Below are 25,375 nucleotides of genomic sequence, written 5' to 3' on the forward strand. Positions count from 1 at the left end.
TCAAAACTTCAGAAAAATCCTTTTATTCGATTTCTGTTAAAAATTCGATTTTTTTAGTAGATAATTATAGTTTTTTAAAATTATTTTTCTATGGTTTTTCGAATTTTGAATATTGTTGGAGGTGAAGCAAATTCTAAAGCATAGACAATGATGCGGCCAGTTCGAAAAAGTAATTATATTTTAATTGGATTTTATTCATCAACGGTTTCAGCTTGTTTGAAAAGTTTGTTAAACAAAAACTTTTGTAAACAATTGTAATTCTAACGACTACCTAAAAGTGGAATTTTGTTCACAGAACGTAACAAATGTAAATAATTAACAATAAAACTAACTCAACTAGTAACTATGCAAATATTAAAATATATTTAAAATGGGACAATAAATCCTGCACCTGATTTATATATCACATATCTTTGCGGAGAAACAGATCTAATTGGTTCATATTTTGTTTTTACAATTTGAATCATTACATCCCTATTTTTGTCCATTTGTTATACTCTGTATAAAATATTTAAGGATATTAAAAGTTTAGTTCCAAGTACGATAGTACCCATTCTAACCATCCTTGAGTCCTTTTTAACCGATTTCGGGGTAAGGTCTGTATGTATGTATAATATATCTCGCGTAGAATGCTTTACATCTAGTTGAACCCCTACCCTTTTGAGCAAAACTCGTACACTACAGAGATTTTTATAGGAATTTCAAAACAAAAATTTGTAGTTTCATAGTAAATATTAACAAAACGAGTTATAGAAAATAATTTGTTCGACAATTCATCATTATGTAAGTTCTACTGCTAAGTACTAATTTTTTTTTGCACCGAACAAAGATTATATCTTTAACAAAAAAAACAAAACACTCGACTGCGATTATTTTTAGAGATATTAACGTGGATAAAGCTACGGGAATTCAGATGCTTATTTTAGTATCCTTAAGATCAAGGTATCAGGAAAATCTTCTGATAATTTATCTAATCATATTCAATGTCATTAAGAAAATCAAAAGATATTATTTATCTTTTCAAAATTCATTTAGTAAGCGATACATAAAAATGTAAAAATCAAAAATAATTGAAAACGTAACTTCATTCGAATATCACTTAAAATTTTGAGTAAAATTGTAAAAACAAAATATTACGTAGATCTTCGACATTTAATCAAAATTTAATTTCGGGATAAAGACACATAATTTAAATTATGTATTTAAATTCGATATTAACGTGTTGTGTTTACGCCGTAACAATTCTTTTGATTTTGACACATCTTCTTCCTTTGCCATACACAATTTATGCGCCTTACATTTATCATGATGATTGACAATCTCCAATCGAAAATTACAATTACCTTCCGCGAACGATGTACGAATTTCTGGCATTCCTCTACTCCATTTTCGACAATATTTACAAAACATAATATTTAATTGTTCATCATATGCCAGCCACACATATGCTTCAAGCCATCCCGGTCGAAAGCGACCACCTTTTCTAGTTGTACTGTAACATTTACGTTGATTGCTTGGTGGTATGTTAAGTGACGTATTCGTAATTGGTATTGACGACGGATTCGGATTGTTTGGTGGCATTAGAGCTCTCATTGAAGTTGGACGTATAACTGATATTCCTTGTTGGTAAGTAGTAATAGTTGTAGGGTTTGTTGTATATGGTTGATTTTGATGTGAAGTAGATTGTGTTGCGTTGGTGCTTGTTGTTCGATATCGATGTGAAATATTGTGATGTTCTTGATTATCATTGTCATGTATCATTGTCATCCCCCAATCATCGTTATTTTGTTTCTGTCAACAGAGAAGGAAAGGATTTTGAATGCTTCGGCTTAGATAATATTTTTAAAGCAATACTCATGAATATCCCTTCCTTCCCGTTGTGAGAGATAATTTGAACACTATCACAAATTCACAAATTGGACACACACTAATCAAAATAAATAACCGAAGCATTGAACACGATATTAATTAAATGAACGGATTGAAGAAATATGAAAAACATTATAAGTTATAAGAGTACTTACCACTGATTGTAATCCTATATGATCGGCCATATGAAATGATTCCTTGTAATCCATATGAGATGTTGATTCCATTCCAGTTGGTTCTTGTTTTATTAATGGCAGGTGAGGTGGGGTAGCGCGCAAATCTTCTGGTACTTGTTCCCTTTCTGTGCATAATTTCGATTGTAAAGACTGTAGGCCGGAACTAGATTTATATGAACTTATTGACGATTGCTAAAACAAATTTTTATTTAGTAAAATGTATGTAAGCAATCATTTTTTTTTTAGATTAAAAGATTTAAAAAACAACAAAATATAATTTTTGAAGCATTAAAAAGTAAAATTTGAATCTTTTGAACACTTTGAAAAAGAATGAAATTGTGGAGAACTGAATCTAAAAATGTTATTTCCTTCGACAGATTGCCGAAGTCAATTCGAAATTTTATTACTCAAAGTTTTATCTACGTAGACTGAGCCAGATGAGGGACCCTTCTTCTTTCGCCGGCATCCCTCCTTGTCAGATCAGTTACTTGGAAATTCCATTATTTGTAGTTTGGAAATCGAAAAACTTAACAGTTTCCTTGCGTTCCTCTTTCCGATTCGATTCATCGAGGTTCTATTGTATTATCAAAGTTAATTTGAATAAATAAACAATTATTTCGATTTCCGGAGTACCTAGATACCTCGAAATGCTTAGGTCAACTTCTAAAGTACAGAAAATTATGTACCAAATACTAATTTTGGGAATATTTGACTTTTACGGTGTTCATTTTCGTGGTCAAATCGAAAACAATAGGTAATTAAATTTTATTGCTTCAAGAACTGTAAAATTGGATTAAAAATTTAAAAATGCATACTTGTGACTCATTATTATAACGTTCATTATTTGCCGTTGACGTATTGATATTTTGTTCGGAACTAATAGATGTTTTACGTTTACGTTTCTCCCTTGGTGGACTCTCAGTCCGTTCTCGTTCACTTTCACGATGCCGTTCTCTCTCTCGTTCATGATTCGCACCAAGACCGGCTCCAGCTCCAATACTAGCACCAGTTCGATTTGAATTGTTATCCGGTTTCGGACTACTGTTATTACGATCGTCGTTTGTTTTACTATTCAATGTGTTGTTGTCGGTAAGACCACGTATTTGTAATGATTCAGCCGTTTTTAGGAACATTGGTAGTAAATTTTGTGATACGTTCACTTCACCTTTGTACATAAAATCAAGCAATGCTCGCATTTCATTGTAATTGACATCTTTTAGGAAGATTATTGGATGTGGGTGTGAATTTTGCAAAAATATTGTTTCAAAATATGGACTGCATGCGGATAGTATTGTTTGATGTGCTTTAAACATATCTCCATCACATGCTAACGTTACATCACATAATGCTTCACGCTTCAATAAACTTGATAAAACGTCTGTTAAGTTTGTTGGATGATTGTTCCATCGTAGACAAAATTGTTGGTCCATTGTTTACTAGCACTTTTGTATATCTACCTAAACAAAAATATATATTATGATTCCACCTGTAGTCTCATTGGTATAATAAAATCGTCGAAAAAAATAGGGTAAGTTTGCGTTAAATCAAGAAAAGCTTTCTAGAGAAACTTTAACGTAATACAGGGGATGATGCTAGAACATTTCACTCTTCTCCCCTCAGCTTACAAACGAAGTGACGCGTTTTAATGCTAAGAAAAATTCAATCTAGCGATAGAAAAAAGAACTATATGTATCAGCTCGCATAGATATATAATATTTAACGGAAATATTGCTTACAATATTGTATATCAAACATACATACATAAGGTAGCTTAATGTAACAATTTGGACAACAAAAATTTTGTAAATGAATTATATTAAAACATTACAATAATTGTTTTTATTTTAATTTGGGTCACTACTCACTATATTGTTTAAGTATCGTTGTAGTGTACCAATGTACAATTCTTCAAAAAAAAAGTAAATCTCGACATAAGTATATAAAATTATTTGTACAAAATTTATATAAGAACACAAATCACAAAGTTTATATAAAAACCTAGAAAAACTACCGCAATTATAAAAGACAAGGGGAGCAAATAGGGCACAGAACTTCAAAATGTAAAATGAAGTAGGCATCTATTCATTCAATCTTATCATTCAAGGACAAAACCAAACCAACTGAGTCTAACAGCCTTTTCAGAATTCGAGGGTAAACCTTAAATAGAGAGCTCTGAAGACATTCCAACCTACCATTAAAATTTCTCCGAAAATCGATATAACGCAAACTTCGATGTATGATTGAACTATTATAACTTTTTATATATACTTTTTGACCATACTACAACCCTACAGTGAAATTTTTTTTCAATATAAACAACCTTTATAAGTTCTGGTATTTGGTTTATTTTTGTCTACTCTAGGGTGATAGGGGGTGGTTAGTTTTCAACCCCTTGGCAACGCCCTTGAAATGGTAAATTATTTCTTTATATACTTACACAGGTTATTGAAATAAAAAATCTCAATTATAAAATAAACGTTTTCCATTAATTTGAAAAAAAAAAAGTTATTTACCAGACAGGTCAATTTTATTGAAGTTAGGGGTAATTTCAGAAATTTGTAAAGGATTTCTAACACGTTTTTCTGATGTTTTTAAGACTTTGAACCTGCATAACCACTCTAAAATGACCTAGGATATTGAATATCTGTATGTAAATTGAGTCAAAGGAGTAGTGTTTTTTGGGGATTTTGCTATTAAAATTTTGCCGCCGTGAAAACTAGTACGCAAAAATTAAATTGTTTAAATATTTCAATCAGAGACTTTAAAAGAAATTAGCTTTGAGATATTTGTTGATAACCAAATTAAATTCCCAACGCCTACTTTTCAGTTAAGATTTACACTGGATTAGATCTATTTAATGATTTGACCTAGATTTTATGGCATTAAACGGTCAATATTGGGAGAAATAAACGCGGTTATAAATTTTTTCCCCAATAATATATTTTGCAGGAGTCTTATAAAATTAACTATCAAAATTTGGCCCCCTAAAAATATTTATCCAAAATGACTTTAAAATGACCTTCAATAACTAGTTTTGTTTCTATATAATTGATTCTGGTTTCGAAGCATTAATTTTAAAAAAATAAATAAAATTTACGGAAATTCAATAATCTGAGATTTATTCCCTAAAATAAATCATGGATGGCATAGATTTGTATATCACATTTACATACAGTTTTTTTGAAAACAATACTTTTTCTTCTTCTATTTATACATTTTCTCAAGAACGCAAGACTGAGAAACTCTTGTTAATATCAAGAAATTAATAGATATTATAAATTTAAGCAATTATTATTAATTAAACAATATTTAAAGAGCTCATGAATAATAAAAATCAAAATTGCACTTATCACGCATAATAACAATTGTTTTCTTATCAGTAATACAAGCCAATGAATTAACATGTCTAAAAATTAATGAAGTCATATAAAATAATAAAAATTCTAACGACATAATATATTTATTAATAAATCATTTTTAAATTTTGTGTAGGAATTTAAAAAAAAAAAAAAAACTATTTTTACGATCAAAATAATTTGCATTGCAATATAGGCAATATTTAACGATAAACAAATAATTATCATTAATGTAAATGACATTGCATAAAAAACAATTTTTTTTATACAAGTTTACAAACAAATGTACTGAATTTGTACCGATTATTTACTGACATGTTCCAAATAAAAAGTCAATCACATTAAATATTTTTATTTAAACAATTTGATAAAGTCAATTAATTATGATAGCTAATGTTGACTAATAAACTGATAACAAAATAATTAATTATAGACTTTGAACAAGCTTACCTAACAAAAATTTTCAAACATTGTCAATTTTAAAATGAAAATTTAATAAAAAAATGTGACTTTCCAGACAGATGAATAAAAAAAAAAATTGAAAACCTTGGAATGTTTTATTTTATAAACCGTTAGAGTAGTATTGAGATAAAATGATTTTTTAGTAGGTCAAAAGTTGAATATCGACTTGACTCGACTAGTCTTGTAAATAAAAATATACACAAATTTTTGCAATCCGTATTATCAAACGTGGAACTTATCTAGTTTAGGTTATGTTACTCACATGAAAAATAAATTAATAATCATTCAAATTACCCCGAAACTCATTTACTTAAAAACAACAAAACATTTAAAGCTATTAAACTTCATTAAACAATTTTTAAAAAAGAACTTCAACTAATTAACATGTAACCAAATTAATAAAAATGGAATATTTTATGACGCAATACTAATATAGCCGAAATTCAGGCCTGGGGGGCAACGACTGGCATTTTAAAATGCGCATATCATAAGGAATGTATTTAATAATAAATTGAAATAAAACTCAAAGTGGGGCATAAGTTATTTTAAATATTTTTATCAAGTACATATGAAAAATCGATAAAATACACGTGGTATGTCCTTCGAAATATATGATATATACCCTTTTCCGCCATTACAGGTCATGTCTAAATGTGGCCCATTTATTTATTTTTTCTATTCAAATTGTGGTTATTTAGTTAGTTGGTTAAAAAAAATGATGTTAAAAGAATTGTGATGATTTGCAGATGATTAAATGAATAGTTTTAAGAATAGAATTAGTTTTAAAACTAAATATATCTTAAGTACTCACCTTTAAAAAACTATTTGCCATCACAACGCCACCCGACCCTTAACATCCACTGCCTTTCATAACTATAGAACTATTCATCAGCTGGGTGAATTTTTCTTTTTCTCAATAGTATTATCTCTCTCATAAATAATAATATAAAAATTTAAAAAAATGTACGAACTTTGATTCATGGTTTTTAAGAATTTTCTTGAGTTGAACATTGTTTTATAATGAATTTGAATTGAGTTTAATTGTAAATAATAAAAAAAATTTTTTGTATTTGGCTTCAATAAATGAATTTTATAATTATTTAGATACATAATCTATTTTTTTTCTAATTTGAATTCAAGATGGCAGTCGATGATGATATACCAATACCACGTGCAACAGTAACACAAGTTGCATAACAAAGGCGGGAAGATACTTCAATAAAATTTCTTTAATCTTCATATTTTGTTGATTGTTTCTTCGTTATTTTGCTTTCTTCATTTTTGTTTTAATTAAATGTCATGCAAATGCAAGTAATTACATTAAAAATAAATAAAAGAATCATGCAGTTTATTAGTTGAAAATAATAAAATCATTTGCTAATATAAGTAAATTATTTTAAGATTAAAACTTCAATAATTAATCAAATTCTTCGAAATAAAGCAGAGTTAATGTTTTAATCATATTCTTCAAGAACTTTAATGTACAGTTATTCTAGAAAACTTTTGATCACTTTATAATTAGTCTAAAATTATGAACAGTATCCAAATTTTATCCAATTTTGATAAACCAAGTATGTAATCCTACTAAATTTGGGCCATAATTTTCAAATTTGTGATCAAAATTAACCTAGCTCTAATAGGTTTCAAGAATGTGGTGTCCTGGTCCCGAAATTAAGCAAATAAGTGATAGCCAGCGAAAAACTGACATCACAGCTGAAAAGAATGACCCAAAATTAGTGGGTTTCAAAAAAAATTCTAGTAAGATCGGATCAAATTTGCCTGTGTTATCAAAAAAATCAAATTTTTGAACTTTATGACGTCATCAGAATCCCAAAAAATTAATTTTGCTCTATCACATCCAAATTTTATCCAATTTTGATAAACAAAGTATGTAATCTTACTAAATTTGGGCCATTCTTTTCAAATTTGATATCAAAATTAACCTAGCTATAATAGGTTTTAAGAATATGGTGTTCTGGTCCCGGAATTAAGCAAATAAGTTATAGCTACCGAAAAACTGACATCACAGCTGAAAAGAATGACCCAAAATTAGTGGGTTTCAAAAAAAATTCCAATCACATCGGATCAAATTTGCCTGTGTTATCAAAAAAATCAAATTTTTGAACTTTACGACGTCATCAGAATCCCAAAAAATTAATTTTGCTCTATTACATCCGAATTTTATCCAATTTTGATAAACCAAGTAGTTGGAACTATTAAACAGAGTTGATGTGCAAAATTTTGTTAAAAAACAGTTAAAGTGAGTTTGTTGCAACTAAATTCGAGTTAATTATTATTTGTAAAGTAACAATAATAAAAAGTCATGTCATTGACTTTGAATAATTGTAATGTCAGCAAATAGTTGATAATTCTATCTGGACAAAATCCTGTGCTGGTGAGTGTATACATATAGGGTGTTCAGTTACTCGATGATCATAGTTTAAGAGCGTATTCTTTAAACAATTTTAAGTCGGAAGTGCTTTATATACTTTTGTGCAAAACCTAATAGTTAAGGAGATAAAATATTTCATATGGCTTACTATAGTGTATATTATTTTTATCCCTCAAAAAATGTATAAATAATTTATATTTGTTTAAAAATTTTTATTTGTAGCGTAAAGCATACTCAACAACTTCCCGCAAAATTTTTTTGGCCTAATTGCATTTTAAGTATATACTTGATTGTTAATGGTTAAACCACCCACAATCGATTCGTATTTAAAGTCAAATTAACAGAAAAAATTCAAAAATTTAATTTTCCACAACGAATCCACTCGGAAAATAGGAAAATCGGTTTTTACGATTTCCCGGGAAGTTGCGGGGTGAACAAAGAAATTTTTTGGAACTTTTTTGTTAATTTGACTTTTTTTAGTCGATTCGTAAAGCTCCCATATTTCTAGCATATATAGAACAAAAAATCTTTATTTTTTGATGGTTTTCGCGCGCTCTCTTAACAATTAACAATCAAGGACCCAAAATGCAATTAGGTCAAAAATTTTTGCGAAATTTTGTTGAGTATGCTTTACACTACAAATAAAAATTTTATACATGTATTTTTTAGGGATAAAAATTGTAAAAATCGCGTTTTTTCAAATTTTCCGAATTTTTTACTAGAAAACTGTAGGGCTTCAAGAAAAATGCCCCAGAACATTTTCTGTTAATTTTGACATCAATTATATGATAAAAATTTTTCCCAAGTGATTCGGTCAATATTAGAGGAGCGTTTGGTAATTGGCACCATCTAAGAAATATTGTTAATAAAACTCATAATTTCTATTTGTTCCAACGGATTTGACTTGAGCAAGCTTAATTTTTTTTAGTGCTACTTTCTAATATTTTTGTTTTTTTTTTTTTTTTTTATTAAAATTTTTTTGTGCAAAAACCGGCTTTTGACTCCATTTCCGGTTTTTTTAAAATAACTTTAAACACTTCGATTTTTTCGAAAGTATTTTTGCCTAAAAACTACTCTTTTTCTCCTAATAATCGCGTTGATGTCTAACTTTTTAGGAGCTACAATTCTATAGAATTGTAGATAACATAGTATTTACAGTTTTTTTCGGTAATTTAAAAAAGAAAATTTATTTAACTTTAAAAGATTATATGTAAAAATAATATTTACATTTGAAATAGTTTTATAATTTTCAATAGCTAATTCTTTTAACTCTTTTTTCTTCGATTCTTTAAAGTATTGTACAGAAGCCAGAGGGTTTTCTTAAAAATTCTTTAAATGATTTTAAACTAATAAAACGATTGTTAAGGAGGTATGAGCGTGTATGATCAAGTAATTTCAGGTAAACAAATATAAAAAATATATATATTTTCAATTTGGCAATATAAGACGAAAAATAAAAAATACAATTTTTCAATATCTCTCGTAATTTTCAAAATACTGAAAATTGAAAATTTTGTTTAATTATTCTGCTTTTGGTTTTTCGAAAACTAAAGCAGATTTTGAAAAATTTTATTATTATTTTTCGTCTACATTCATGAAGTTAAAATAAAATTCATCATCAAATAAAATAAATAAAATTCATCATCAAAAGTTGAAAATACGATAAAAATAATTTTAATCCTAAATCTACCCTTGCTCGAACATCCCTTATATGGACGGAGACACTTGTGTTTTTTGTTTCTATGCCATTGCTCATATGTTTACTTTCTATTAAAAAGGTTTTTTATATTAATTCTAAGCGAAAATTATCAAAAACTTCCAAAATTTATGGTTTTTTTTAGATTTCTCCATGAGAGCAATATATTTTATATCGATTTTCAATGATTTTTTTCTTAAAAATTTACATGGACAAAAAAATGAAATTTTAACCACATATTTTTTGAGTACCTAAAAGTCTACCTATAAAAAATTTTGAGGCTTTAAATCAAACATTGTTGTCATGCTCATACATCTTTAAGAACCTATTTTGATCAAATCCGCATTTGTTGAAAAATTCCCTAAAATTGTAAATTCCCTAATAAAATTTTTTTACTCTTAACTAGATACTTTACTAATAAACCACATGATTCAAAATAATTTTAAAAAAAGCGTTAAAATAAAAATTATGCACATCAAAAAGCAAATATAAATTTAAAATTATATTTTCAATTCTTCTATTTTCTTTCAAAATTCTTCGACTCTCTTCATTTGAAAAACAAACACCAAACTATACAACAATTGAAAGAAAGTTTTTTTTTACCTTTTACAACTTTTGACAACAATAGAAAGAGAATAAACCGCAAAAAATTTTATTTTCAAAATAAATATTTTAATAATCACTTCCACTTCCTTGATTGAAAGCAAGAAAATTTAAAATTCACCGGAATGAAATATTTTTTCGATATACCGAATAACGAACGATGCGTACGAGTTTATCGGAATAGAGTAGATATTGAAGATAAATTTAGTAGTAATCTCGTCGGACAGTACAAGGAAACTAATCCGATTATTACTCTTACTAACTATAACTGTGTGAAAAACACTTTTTAGCGCAACTAGTTGTAACGAATTATACGCATTGTGTGTCTGCGTCAGTGTCAGTGTCTGTATCTGTTGCACTTGGACACGTTACACGTAGATACATAGATAGACACGTAGACACGTAGATTTGAGTTGCATTAACCGCATGTATAACAAATTGCATTGCATGAGCTTTTTTACTTTGTATAAATATAACAACCATTCACGAGAATATATTATGCGTTATCCTTTTATAGATACATAAATAATATATTACTATCTTGTTCTAACAGACTCCCTTCATATTTATCTATCACAATATTCTATGTTTCTATAATGATAATGCTGCTTTCTATAAAGCAACAGGTATATAGAAATAGAGTTGGGGTATCATAGGCGTTACAATCTATTCTTTATTAGTATGTGAGCTTTTATATTCCTTCATGAAAATTATTTCAAAATTAAATGGATTGAAATTTTGGAAAAAGATTTCCGTGCCAGATTCTCGCGAACGTTGCAAACAACTAAAATTGTACAGCACGTCATTGAAAACGATCAAAACAATAATCTAGTAGAGTGAGACCCATCCGCTTCGCTGGGTTTAAAAGTAAAGATTGATAGAGATTGCTCTCGCTTAAACCCTTTCTATAACATTCGAAATAATGGTTAGGATTGTTTTACACATTTTTAAAATATATACCGTATAGACGGTATACCGTGTAGACGGTATACCGTATAGACGGTATACCGTATAGACGGTATACCGTATAGACGGTATACCGTTTTATATATTCTTAAAATATATACCGTCTAGACGGTATAGACGGTATACCGTATAGACGGTATACCGTTTTATATATTCTTAAAATATATACCGTCTAGACGGTATAGACGGTATATATTTTAAAAATGTGTAAAACAATCCTAACCATTATTTCGAATGTTATAGAAAGGGTTTAAGCGAGAGCAATCTCTATCAATCTTTACTTTTAAACCCAGCGAAGCGGATGGGTCTCACTCTACTAGATTATTGTTTTGATCGTTTTCAATGACGTACGTACTACGGTATACCGTATAGACGTTATACCGTATAGACGGTATACCGTCTATACGGTATATATTTTAAGAATATATAAAACGGTATACCGTCTACACGGTATACCGTCTATACGGTATATATTTTAAAAATGTGTAAAACAATCCTTACCATTATTTCGAATGTTATAGAAAGGGTTAGAGCGAGAGATCTTTATCAATCTTTTCTTTTAAACCCCGCGAAGCGGATGGGTCTCACTCTACTAGATTATTGTTTTGATCGTTTTCAATGACGTGCTGTACAATTTTAGTTGTTTGCAACGTTCGCGATAGACGGTATACCGTAGACGGTATATTTAGACGCGGTATGAAATTATTTTTGCCCTTTTATACCGTGGGGCCCTTATACCGTGCACGGTATACTTTTTCACGGTATACTCTTTATGCCGTCGAGCCCTTATACCGTGTGCGGTATAGTATCGTCCACGGTATACACAATATAGATTGGAAGGCTTATTTGAAGCAAATGATATACGTATAGACGGTATACCGTATAGACGGTATACCGGTATATATTATACAGATGGGAAAGCGTATTCTACAGAAATGTAACATACCGTGTGCGGTATACTCTCGTCCACGGTATACATTATACAGATGGGAAAGCGTATTCTACAGAAATGTAACATACCATGTGCGGTATACTCTCGTCCACGGTATACACAATACAGATGGGAAAGCGTATTCTACAGAAATGTAACATACCATGTGCGGTATACTCTCGTCCACGGTATACACAATACAGATGGGAAAGCGTATTCTACAGAAATGTAACATACCATGTGCGGTATACTCTAATGTACAACTGATACAAGTCACAGTATTTTACTATGACTTGTGGAGTGGAGCACAAGTCACAGTATTTTACTATGACTTGTGGAATGGAGCACAAGTCACAGTATTTTACAATTACTTGTGGAGTGGAGCACAAGTCACAGTACTTTACTATGACTTGTGCAGTGGAGCACAAGTCACAGTAGTTTACTTCCTAGTAGATATATACCATACCGAGTGTTAGAGCTTACCGTGTGTGGTATAGAACCATTCACGGCTTGAAAATCTCTGTATAAACGCATACCGTGTGTTATAGCTTACCGTGTGCGGTTAAAACATATTATAGCCCTCACTTTCCTGCACATACAATTATAGCCCTCACTTTCCTTGACCTCACTTATCATACATTTTGCCTAAGATGCTCGCTGATAATGTAACTTTCTACAGGTGGTGAAATGATTTTCAAAATCGATTAGTATTTAATTCAAAAATGAAGAATATCAACATTTTAAAGCGTTACAAACTTGGAACTAAACTTAGTATACCTTGATATATTTCATATATTCATTGTATAAAAAAAACATATTATATAAGTATATTTTTAAACTTTTTCTATTATTAATATTTCTAGCCGCTACAAACTTTGATCACATACAAAAAAAAAAAAAAATATAAAAAGTAAAAAAAATTTTCTACAACAAATCTACGCACATGAACATTTTTTTCAGCTAATTTATCGGTTGCAATCGACAATTTGTTGCACGTATGTTTATAGGAGTATCTAGAAAATTTTTAAATGGTATTTCTGTTCGAGTTTTATTTCATTGGTTAAAATTAGAAACAAATAGAATATTTAGAAAATTTTATATCTATGTATGTTTAGAAAAATTGTTTAACAAAAAAAAGCGGAAACGGAAGCAACTTTTTTTTCTCACCTCAATGTTCGGTTCCGGATTTTACGATTTAGTAAGGCTAAATACTGTAAGAATAGTATAGGAAAAAAATTATATTCGGTTTTTAAACTCCGTTTTCAAAGTACAAAGGCGAAACTTTTTAGAAAAACATTCTGCATAAATAGACACAATTAATCCAGAAAATAAAGATTACCTTACTTGGTTACCTTCATTTTCGAATCCAAAGCTCATTATTGGAAAAAACCTTTCATAGTCATATAAAAACTTATCTTAAGAACGGTTGGTTGAGGCAACCAAGATTTTTCGGTTTTCCTGTTTGTTATTTCCTGTTTGTTCCATTAAGTCAATTGTTTTCATGTAAATATTGATCTATTTTTTTAAATTAATTGATTTTATTAAGGATGTACGAGCAGGGTAGATTAAAGTTGAATATTTTTTATCAAATAGTGTCAGAAAATTCTAAATTTTATACTTATTAAGAAAATTATAATACAATTACCATAAAAATTTGAAGTAGATTGACCGACTGTAACTCGGACAGCAAAGGAGGGGTTGAAAACTAACTGAACATTGATGTATTTGTTCTGAATTCAACAGAAATGACTATAGTTATAGCATTGGCAGTTGAAGAGAGATATCTATATTAACACAGCACTTGGTACACAATATTTCTAATGACAAATCGTTGCCTAGTACGTTACAGTTAAAAATAACACATTATTTGATCAAAAGCATGTATATTAATTAATTATTAAATAAAAATAATAGAAAATTTTTTTTCCATGTTCTACAGTCAAATATAGGTGAACAAATATCAAAATATCCCGTGTCAGTTGCTTTACCATAACGCATACCATTGCTAAATATGCCTACTTTTGAAGTCAATTATTTATTTCAATAATCAATCGCATCGATTAAAATCTCTCAAATCAGAATTTATTTAAACATATAATTAAACTACCTATACATATAAATGATTCCTTTTACTAAAAGTTGCTAACATACTCATACTTTTTTAAGTGAAATAATTAATTATTGAAGACACTAGAGATAATTACTTACTCATTGATAATAAACTGAGTGTTCCATAAATTAGAAACTTCGAAATCAAGTTTTTTCGTTTATATAGGTAAAAAGCTAAATTTTTGCTTGCTTAACTAACATATAATCTCGAAAAATGTTGTTTTTTCTTTGTAAGTGAAACTGTATCAATAATATTTTTCTTCCCTATACATGTGACAAATGAGTTGTTGAACAAAATTTATTTAAAAATTGTATACATAAGTGCACAGAATTTTATTTAGGTCATGAAGTTAATAAATTCTATTTTTTTGATAATACAGGCAAATTTGATCCAATCGAATTGGAACTTTTTTTGAAACCCACTAATTTTGGGTCATTCTTTTAAGCTGTGATGGCAGTTTTTCGCTAGCTATCACTCATTTGCTTAATTCTGGCATCAGGACTCCACATTCTTGAAACTTATTAGAGCTAGGTTAATTTTGATCACAAATGTGAAAAGTATGACCCAAATTTAGTAGAATTACTCATTTGGTTTATCTAAATTGGATAAAATTTGGATGTGATGGAGCAAAATTAATTTTTTTGGATTCTGATGACGTCATAAAGTTCAAAAATTTGATTTTTTTGATAACACAGGCAAATTTGATCCGATCTTATTGGAATTTTTTTTGAAACCCACTAATTTTGAGTCATTCTTTTCAGCTGTGATGCCAGTTTTTCGCTAGATATCACTTATTTGCTTAATTCCGGGACCAGGACAACACATTCTTGAAACTTGTTAGAGCTAGATTAATTTTGATCACAAATTTGAAAAGTATGGCCCAAATTTAGTAGGATTACATACTTGGTTTATCAAAATTGGATAAAATTCGGATGTGATAGAGCCAAATTAATTTTTTGGGATTCTGATGACGTCATAAAGTTCAAAAATTTGATTTTTTTGATAACACAGGCAAATTAGATCCGATCTTTTTGGAATTTTTTTTGAAACCCACAAACTTTGGGTCATTTTTTTCAGCTGTGATTTTAATTTTTCGTTAGCTATCACTCATGTGCTTAATTCCGGTACCAGGTCTCCACATTCTTGAAACCTATTAGAGCTAGGTTAATTTTGACCAGCATTATAAAAAGTATGACCCAAATTTAGTAGGATTATATAATTGGTTTATCGAAATGGGATAAAATTTGATGTGATAGAGTAAAATTAAATTTTCTGGATTATATATGAAGTATGTAATCCCACCAATTTTTGATCATATTTATTTAAATTTCAAAAATACAGTATAAGGATTAATATAAACGAATAACTACCACGAAAAATGAAAAATATGACCCAAAATTGGTAGGTTTCAAAAAAGTTTTTGAGTCACTCAATTGCAATGTAATACTATTATAATTTTATTGCATCATGTGCCACGTGCCGTCTCCACCAAGTTCATTCATTATCCTTGACATTGGTGTGAATCTAAGCATCTACATAATGTGGGCTTGTCGTGTTCTGTGTTAACGTCAACCGTCCGTCCGCCTGTTCATATTTGTACCTTACTTGTGTACGTGTCACCGGATGGAAATCCCAAAAGGACAAAATTTCAATCGTTAGATTCGGAAATTAACAAAACATTGCAGATGATTCAACAGAAGATTCTAAAATTAATTTGTCTTGTCCTCATTAAAAATCTTCTACTTTGTACAAAAGTTTTCTGCCCTATTTTGCTTCTCGACAAAAAAAGATATATGCCAAAATTCGTTGCAAAAACATACACGTTCCAAGACACATCCAAAAATGAATTGTCATGGATCTAGTAAATATATCACCCTTATGTGAAATTTCAAAAAAAAAAAATCATCCAATCGGAATTTTTTGCAGTTATAGTTATAAAATTTTTGACCGATTTGGATCGTATACAATCCATGAAAATTTTTGTGGTATCGCCAGGGTGCATTTTCATAAGTGCAAAAATTTATTACTTGGTAGATAATTAGTGAAATTGGGGGCGGTTTGAAAAAGTTTCACAGAAAGCCACCTTCCTAGTCGTATACTAAGACTATAGAATATGCCTAGCTTTCATCACCCGTAGCTCGAAAACGATTCAATAAAAATTTTGTGGCCGTGAGAGCTTTTGATCAGAACGATATGAAGAACATTTTGGGTGCGTATAAATATTATCAAAGATAATAAATGAGATCTCTAGGATATATCAAAATGTTTTCGATTTTTACCAAAATTTCCTAGATCAATTTTTGTATTATATAAATACTTATTTCGACTACCAAGTAGTCATCTCCAGCATGAATTAGCTAATCGTAATTACTCTTATTGTGTATGTTACTCGTTGCTAATTTGGTGGCGTAGTGCAGTCCAAATACAAAAATTGATATAGGAAATTGGGAACAAAAATCGAGATTTATTTTGGAGGCGGTTTAAAAAAATTTCACAGAAAGCCTTTTTCCTTATCATATACTAAAACTATAATAGCTTTGATCACCCGTATCTCGGAAACGATTCAATAATAATTTTGTGGCCGTGAGAGCTTTTGATCAGAACGATCCGAAGAACATTTTGAGAGCGATTTTAAAAAGTTTCACAGAAATCCATTTTCCTATCTATTCGTGTAACATTTTGAGGTCGATTAAAAAAATTTTCACAGAAAACCATTTCCCTATGTAATCCTTTAAAAAATTTGTTTGGCTATTAGGAACTCAATCGGTGGGTACATACTGTATTGGTATAATATGTGTATTATTTATTCACTGACGACTTAGTGTAATGCACTCAGTGCAAGTAGAGAAAAATAGTGCTATTAGAGTGTTATAGGCTACCTACCCTTCTCTAATTACACTGAATATAAATAGTAAATAAGGGTATAAAAACAAAATGTACAAAAACGATATATGTTAACTAAAATGATATCCATCAACTTTGTAATGTCTATGTAGGTATTGGTTTATGTTTAGTTGCGTTGTCTTGTAACTATGTTAACAATGTGATAGGTTTAGGTAGGTTGCTCTATAACCTCCTGAAGGTTGTCTCTGATAGTAACAACTTTAGTTTATTATAGTTTACTTACTTACTGTTACTAGGTTGAAATTTTGTATGGTTCTGTACTTTCTTCATATGAAAAAAAGCTAAAAAAGTTGAATATCCCCTTATTGAGTTCCAAAGATGGTTTTTGGTAAAAAGCTTCTTTTACAGAAGCCAGGTTGGCTTACCGCCATTCTAAAAAAATTCTTCCCTTCAAGTCCACAAGTTAGCTTGTGAAAAAACGTTCAAGATCACTTGCAGATTGAAATTAATATTTTCAAAATGCTACCATACTGCAGTGCCTATGAAGTCAATTGTTGCCTATTTCCACTATCCTCAAATCCACTCGAGAAAAAAAGAAAATTATGAGTTTCAAATCTTTTTAGCATAATTATCTTGTTGTATGGAGGGAAATATTGCTAGTAGTTATAGACAGATTTTTTTAGAATGAATAAAGATCAAAAGTTATTTTTACGTTAATTAATAAAAAAATTGTGGTAATTTGAAACCATTTGTATAATAAATGATGATATAAAAATATGAATCCAAATTGATAAGAATTGTACGATAATTAAGTAGAAAACTACAAAGCGTGTATTAGACCCGGTAAAATCCGCCATTGAGTATAAATAATTTTCGAATGGAAAATTTTGGCAGAATCCTGTTTAAAAAATGCTCCTGAACGTAAAAGTGCAGATTGCCGGTGTATAACCCGGTAATAATCGATACGGAAAAATTTTATCATATAATTAGGGCTAAAATTAACAAAAATGTTTTTAGACATTTTTCTCTACCGGCAGCTTCCACTTTTATGTTCAGGAGCATTTTTTAAACGTGATCCTGCATAAATATTTCATCCGAAAATTATTCATGCTCAATGAAAGATTTTACCGGGTCTATTTGTAGCAGCTATGATAATGCATTTTTAAATGTAATCCAATTAATATGCGAAACGGATGGTAAAATTGCTATCAGAAAACAAAAAATACGTTGTTATAGAAGAAAACAAGCCAGGAAGCGTTTTTGTTTACTAATCAATGGCTATAAGTCCAATGCAAAAAAAATTGGACTTATAGCCATTTTTTTATTTAATTTGCCCGCCATTTCAATAGTTTGACATTTCAATCAAACAAAACTGTTTAAGTTGGTAAACCTATTTAAAACTAACCAATAACATTTATTAACTACGACAAATTCAACATTATTTACAAACTGGTACAATCTTGTTTCTGAAACGTGAACGTATTAAATCTTAACAATTTTTTAAAAATTAAAATTAATAAAATCTAAACAATAACATACAGTGTTAACTGTGTATTTATATTGTTTAATTATTCGAAGGTATGAATTAAATCCAAAATTTCATCATGCATTCTTCGACTAATAAGGATAATAACTATAAATTTAAAAAATATCATCAATCGCCGAATCATAATAATCTTTCAAATGTTTTGTACAAAAGCCAACATAAATGTCCAAATTGCCAAAATCAATTTCAAGTACAAAGTAAGTAACACTTTAAGTTTACTTTATTTTGTTACTTAAATATTTTGGTGTTTGATTTTATTCATTATTAATGATTTTCGAATTAAGTATTGTAAAACAAAATGTTGTTTTGATTACAGTTAATAATACTTGGAGACCAACAAATAACAGTGGCCCACAGAGCTTTGCCGAAGCTAATGAACGTAACCGGCATCAGCGATTAGGTGCTTTTTGCTACTAACAAAAGAAAATTATTAAGCTTAATTACTAATTCTGTCTGTTTTATTTTAGATTTTCAAAATAACTACGACTGTAGCCTAAAACAAGGTACGTAATGTCTTACATATTTTGTTTTTATTCGGCAAATATTAAGCCCAATCAGAGTAACTAAGCCCAATAGAATAAATTAAATTAGATCTGTATAATATTTTATGTCTATTAAGTAGTCTTCATTAGCAGGATTGTCGAATAAGATAGATTGCTATTCGAAAAATGATTATTTTTCTCCCCTCCGGGCGAAAAGTATCAACTTTCGTCCCGCTGTGCTAAAGTAAGTTGCCGCATTCCGTCTCCACTGAGCAGAAAAATAGTGCACACGCCACGGGAGCAAGTAGCAAGGACAGTGAACATGAGATCGAAGATATTCTTTAGTTTAGCTCCCTCAAATTCTTTTCTTGAATAAAACTTGTTATGAAAGTTGACGTTTAACATATCTTGTTTAACTCAACAACTTTTGTTTGAAACATTTTTTTCAGAGTTTACAAAGTTAATTCTGTAAACAAGGGAAAATAGGGACATTTCATTTTACGTAAAAATATATAAAGAATGACTAATTTGTAGATAGGATTCGTCTCGGGAAATCCCCTCCAAAATAATTATAATTTTATTAAAATTTTTTAGGTTATAAAAATAATTTAACAAGACTTCCGTTGTTACTCGAATGTGGACATACTGTGTGTGAAAAATGTATTCGTGGTGAATTAGAAATTTCTTCGGAGTCGATGGTTAAATGTAGACAGTGTCAAGTGCCAACTGTGATTGATGCTATTGAACTGAAAAATTCTGAATTCTATACATACTTTCCTATAAATTATTACATAGCTGGTATATTTTTTATTGAGAAAGCTTTAAATATTACTACTAAAACTAAATTCACTACAAATAATGAATATATGCTGAAACCTCCGACTTTGGTTAATACGAATCCTTCCAAGACAATGCGTAGAGCCGATGCGGTTAGTAAACGTAAGTATTCTAAGAAATAATTAAATTGTTTCTGTGTATTAAGTTTAGTCCCAATTTTGTAACGTTTAGATTAAATGTGTTTTTTTCCCTTTTCAGCGATTTGCTGCGAATGTCGTATTCAATTATCATCGGTGAAATGTAAAGAATGTGATTTAACTTTGTGCAATACGTGTTTTGGTATAATTCATAAACCAAAATGTTTTAGTCATCACAAACCAATACCAATTTCTAATAAAGCAACTACTTCAAAGAATTCCAGTTCTGAACAATTAGACATTGGATTATCGAATTGCACAGTACATGTTCAACGTCCACAACCATTAGAATTTCATTGTATAACTTGTCAAATTGATACGTGCCAAATTTGTGTTTTAACCACACATCAAGGACATAAGATTACTGAAGTTGCTCAAGTTGTAAGTGTTGAAACTCATTACAGATAAATTATTTTTTGAATATTTTCCCATGTAATGTTTACTTTGCCTAGAAATATTATATAAATCCCATATTTGTTTTAATAATTCTAATCTAATATTAATATCTATTAATTTCAAAATTTTCAAGAGAACCACTACCTCTTTTATGAAACATTTTCATAGAATCCTGTATTGATCTAAGACGCCATACTGTTGTCCTAAAACGTCACATAAAGTTTTGTACAAGAGTTGTAATTTTGAGTGCGCAGAAGACAAAGCCTTAGAAATGAAGTCTGCCATAGAAAAAAATTTTTTTTTCCCTGATAGACCAATTTTTATGCATAAAATAGATGTCAAACCTTCTTTCAGAAAAACATTAATACATAAAGATACAGTAGCTCGGCAGCGTTCTCTCTCTTATCAGCGTACACTGTCACTTATAGCTAGAATAGGCAATCGCGCACTCTATTCTTATAATATCTCCATGATAGCTATTAATAACGGATGATAACTGGCATAAAGGCGTATCTTAAATATGGCTGACTTTAGGTTGCAAATTTAAAAACAATAGATGTATTTATATGAGATATGATATTATTTGCGACTTTCTTGTTATTTAGATTAATTTTTCCTTGACGTAGTGCCCCATTAAGTTTTGATTTCATGCCACCTTTAATATTTTGTAAATTACGCGATGTTTGACATGTTTTTAATATTTGTAGAATCAAAATTATGTTGATGAAGTCAAAGAAAAAGTAGGTGTTGTTCGAGCCCTCAATAGTGATTGGGAAAATGCATTAAAGGTAAGTGAAATAAATATAAAATATTAAAAATATTTTTTTTTTATAAACTTTTTACAATTACAACAATAATTTTTTTAAATTACAAGAATGTTTTTTATTTTAATAATTATGTGACAACAACAAAGTGAAAACAAATTGAATGTCTCTGGTGATAAATTTTTCATCATTTATTTAGTTATAGTTAGCCACTTTTAGTTTATTATCAGAAGAATGAAATTTTAAAAAAAATAGAGAATACTAAATTAAAATATTCGTTTTGTATTAAGATGTGTCTTGAATTATATATTTTTGAATGTGATACAATTATTGAGCACTTTTATGGCACCACTATCTGCTCAAATTTTAATAACGTTAAGTTGTTTGTGGAAAATTTTGTATCCTGTGTAAATTTAAATTAGAAAGTGACTAGAGAAGAAATTATTTTGATGTGGCTAAACTAGTATTTTTTTGGTCCCATACCTAAATAACTAAGGCAATAGATTGACCTGTGGTACAATTTGAACTTTTACATTTTGAACCTTGTACAATTTGATCCTTGAGAAATTATAACTTTAGAAAATTGAAGGATGTCCTTTGGCCCGAAACATGCCTCTGCTAACTCGGTCCCATTAGAGGCATGACCAACCCACGGATCACAGGATGAATGCAATCATAGGCAAAACGCAAGAAATTTGCAGATTGGTGAGTTTCTCAAGTTATAATTGCTCAAGGTTTAAATTTTAAAAGTTGTACACTCACTGTCAGAAAAAGTGCCACAGTTAAAACATTCTAAGCGTACGCATCATATGTTATGTTATAATAGTAACACTTAGAATGTTTTAAAACGAGCATTTTTTGTGACATTGAGTATACAAGGTTCAAATTACATAGTTCAAATTTATAAGTTAAATTTTTAAAGTTATTCTGGTCGGGTACCAATTTTTTGATGTTCGAAATCAACATTGTTTTAAAATAACATTCTTTAAGTATTATTATAAGATTAGGAATCTTCACAAAACATAGTTTTCATATAAATAAAAGTTTTGGCACTATTTTAAAATTAGCCCCATTTTATAACTTAGTATAAAATTAATAAATATTTTGAGAATCAAGTCTTTGTATCACTGTAGGTAGACGTGAAAAATACTCCATTGGAGTCTTTCACAGTGTGTTCACTTTCACTATGATCTTATCTCTTTTGACACTTCCTTGGAACTCGTTACGTAATCTATACTTGATTCATTACGTCGATCGTGTCGATCAATTTCTTGGCTTTCGTTCGAATTTAGATTTTGTAATTCTTCGTTAGAGTTGATATTTTCAGCACTGTCTGTGCTGACTTTCGTTTTTCCTTTTTTTGCTTTTTGTAATTCGGCTTCTTGTTCTTGGAACTTTTGTGTTATGTATCTAGAAAAGCAAAACAAAAATTATAAATATATACAGAGTGTTCTATGATTGACTGTATAACTCTACACTTCCTGAATAAGGTTAACAAGACGAACGAAAAAGTTCTTTACCAAATTTCTATCTGAGGCCTAATTTTCGAGATATTGTTATTGAAAAAAATTAAAAAAAAAAACACCCATTCACTGTAAAATAATTTAATTGGGCAGTTTATATGAAATTCAAAACTGAATCATAAGAAGTGTGCCGTCTTTATCGACGCATTTAATTATTTCACTTTTTTCGATTATTAATGACGATTGTTACAATTTCTGAGAATCTACTATAAATAAGAGCCAACTCCTTTAATAGAGCGGGAGGTGAAGGTATTCAAGTTTGCAAAATTTGGGGACCGCATGTTAATAATCGATTCTGGTTCAAAAAAGTTTAAAATTTTTAGTTGTACTTACTTATCAACTAAAGGCCCACTAAAATCTTCCGGGAATGTTGGTTTGAATGGTAAAATATACTTGTAAAGACGCTCATTTAATACATATAATTGTGGAGTTGTCGAACACTTTACATTGTACCACCAATCACAAGTGAGGGCCACTTGACTGAAAATAGTTCCATTTGGACATAAGAATGAGGCTTGTCCACCATTTAAATCACAATAATGCCATACCTGTAAAAAGAAATTCAAAAAGTCTCCTTATTTCATTCTATTATTACGCGTGAAAGTTATGGCTAAACGCTAGTTTGAAAGGCTATTTATTGGTTTTCATTACATACCTGACAATTTGTTTCTGGATCTCCAAAAAATCCTTTATATCGTTGTGTTTTACAATCGAAACTCGTTTGTGGAATATGCGACAATGCTGGATAATCAACTCCAGGTTTACCAGGAGTACCTCCATCTAAAGTAGGCATTGGAAATACTTGAGTAGTTGTGCCATCATCGTCATAATGTTGATGCGAATGGCCAATAGATTGCGGTTGTTCGGGAATCACAGGAACTGGAATATCTTCTGTCAAACCTGTTGTTTCTGGGACAGGTCCTGCACTTGGCACAGGAATAACAAATTGTTGTTTATCTTTAGATTTGGCTTGTAAGGCGTTCAAAATGTTAATCAAAGTTTTGATACTAGTTCCAATGTTATTTGATGTAAATTTTTGTGGCAGTGCGTTACTGTATTGTAAGGCTGATAATAAATGCCCCAAAGAGTTTGTATTCTTAGGGAGGGCTATTGGATTGGGAGTTACATTCTCATCAATTGATGGAGGGAAAGTTTGTGGTAACGGATTTACATGAGGTAACATTTTTAACGCTTCTGAAATCGAATTTTCTGTATGAATATAAACAGGTTTTGGGGTAATTGTAACAGCTTCTGGAGTAACTGTTTCTTGATTATAGCCATTATTAGTGATTTCAGGTTTCGGAGTTATTAGCACTGATTGTGACTCATAATCATATTTCATTGAGTCTGGTTTTCGTTCTGATGTAATAGTTTCCTGATAATATTTGGTTGGAGCTTGAGTTACAATTACAGGTGGATCTTGATAATCGTATTTTACATTTTCCTCATAAGGTTTTTCGCTTACTTGAATTGGTGGTTGGTAAATATATTTCACTTGGTTACGATGTTGCTGTTTTTGAAGGGGTTCTTGATAAGTTACATATTTTACATTTTCTGGATATGATTTAACAGGAGCAGCAGGAGGTTGGTATGGATTCGTCATTGAATCGTAGGAATTATATTTATTGGTTACTGATTCAGGTTCATCTCGTAACGATTGGGGTGTGTAGCTTTGAACAATTGTTTTGGTTGGAGTTAAAATTGGAGTAGTTATAATGGTTTTATATCGAATTGGTTGCGGATTTTGATATCCTCTAATTGGTGACGCGTATGGCGGTCTGCGAATCTTATAAACCGGAATTAATTTTTGATGTTGTTGTTGCTGCTGCTGTTGGGGAACCGAAGCGTATCCGATTGAAGGATGAGCTAATTGTTGTTGCACCAATTGCTTATATAAAGCTAATTTATCGTAAATTTGCCCAAAGTCAGGATTTTTATTGTTGGTGAGTGAATATTGTTGAGCAATTTGTTCCGTATTTGTCATTGGTGTAAATCCGCCCGGTAATTTGTTACTCTCAGAAAAAACGGGTGTATTAGGAACAGGATTTTGCTGTTGTTGAGGTATTACGCGTATTTTTTGTGGTATTAGATAGCCCTTTTGTCCTTGTTGAGTATATGGCGTTAGACGTTGACTTTGTTGTAATTCTTGTGGCACGTAAAACGTAGAGTACGGTATTAACCGCCTTTGACGTTGAGTACTATCCGTTTGATTTTCATTTGGTGTTTTTGTAGAAACTTCTAGGTTTTCAATGCTAGTAATTTTTTCTGAAATGATATCTTCATTT

General features: G+C 30.0%; 2 protein-coding genes across 10 annotated transcripts in view; one reads left to right on the top strand and one right to left on the bottom strand.

The window, feature by feature from the left end:
* Positions 1–6,772, bottom strand: part of LOC123292394 (sex determination protein fruitless) — a 44,667-nt gene extending 37,895 nt beyond the window's left edge. For 6 of the 8 annotated variants that reach the window (XM_044873034.1, XM_044873039.1, XM_044873040.1 and 3 more), the window contains exons 1-3: positions 6,675–6,772; positions 2,861–3,502; positions 2,025–2,237 (exon numbers count right to left, since the gene is read on the bottom strand). In XM_044873034.1, coding sequence (XP_044728969.1) covers positions 2,025–2,237; positions 2,861–3,475 — 828 coding nt within the window. In that variant the 5' untranslated portion in view covers positions 3,476–3,502; positions 6,675–6,772. Of the gene's footprint in view, positions 1–1,175; positions 1,792–2,024; positions 2,238–2,860; positions 3,503–6,674 lie in introns of those variants that run through there. The other 2 variants (XM_044873033.1, XM_044873032.1) reach the window with 2 other exon arrangements.
* Positions 6,773–18,973: 12,201 nt separating this feature from the next.
* The window catches only part of LOC123294117 (RING finger protein 17-like), a 159,468-nt gene continuing 153,066 nt past the window's right edge, over positions 18,974–25,375 (top strand). For both annotated transcript variants that reach the window (XM_044875207.1, XM_044875208.1), the window contains exons 1-6: positions 18,974–19,148; positions 19,268–19,351; positions 19,419–19,454; positions 20,028–20,372; positions 20,469–20,788; positions 21,511–21,591. In XM_044875207.1, coding sequence (XP_044731142.1) covers positions 19,010–19,148; positions 19,268–19,351; positions 19,419–19,454; positions 20,028–20,372; positions 20,469–20,788; positions 21,511–21,591 — 1,005 coding nt within the window. In that variant the 5' untranslated portion in view covers positions 18,974–19,009. The remainder of the gene's footprint in view (positions 19,149–19,267; positions 19,352–19,418; positions 19,455–20,027; positions 20,373–20,468; positions 20,789–21,510; positions 21,592–25,375) is intronic.

The sequence above is a fragment of the Chrysoperla carnea genome, chromosome 2 (genome assembly GCF_905475395.1).
Source record: "Chrysoperla carnea chromosome 2, inChrCarn1.1, whole genome shotgun sequence".
Classification (NCBI taxonomy): domain Eukaryota; kingdom Metazoa; phylum Arthropoda; class Insecta; order Neuroptera; family Chrysopidae; genus Chrysoperla; species Chrysoperla carnea.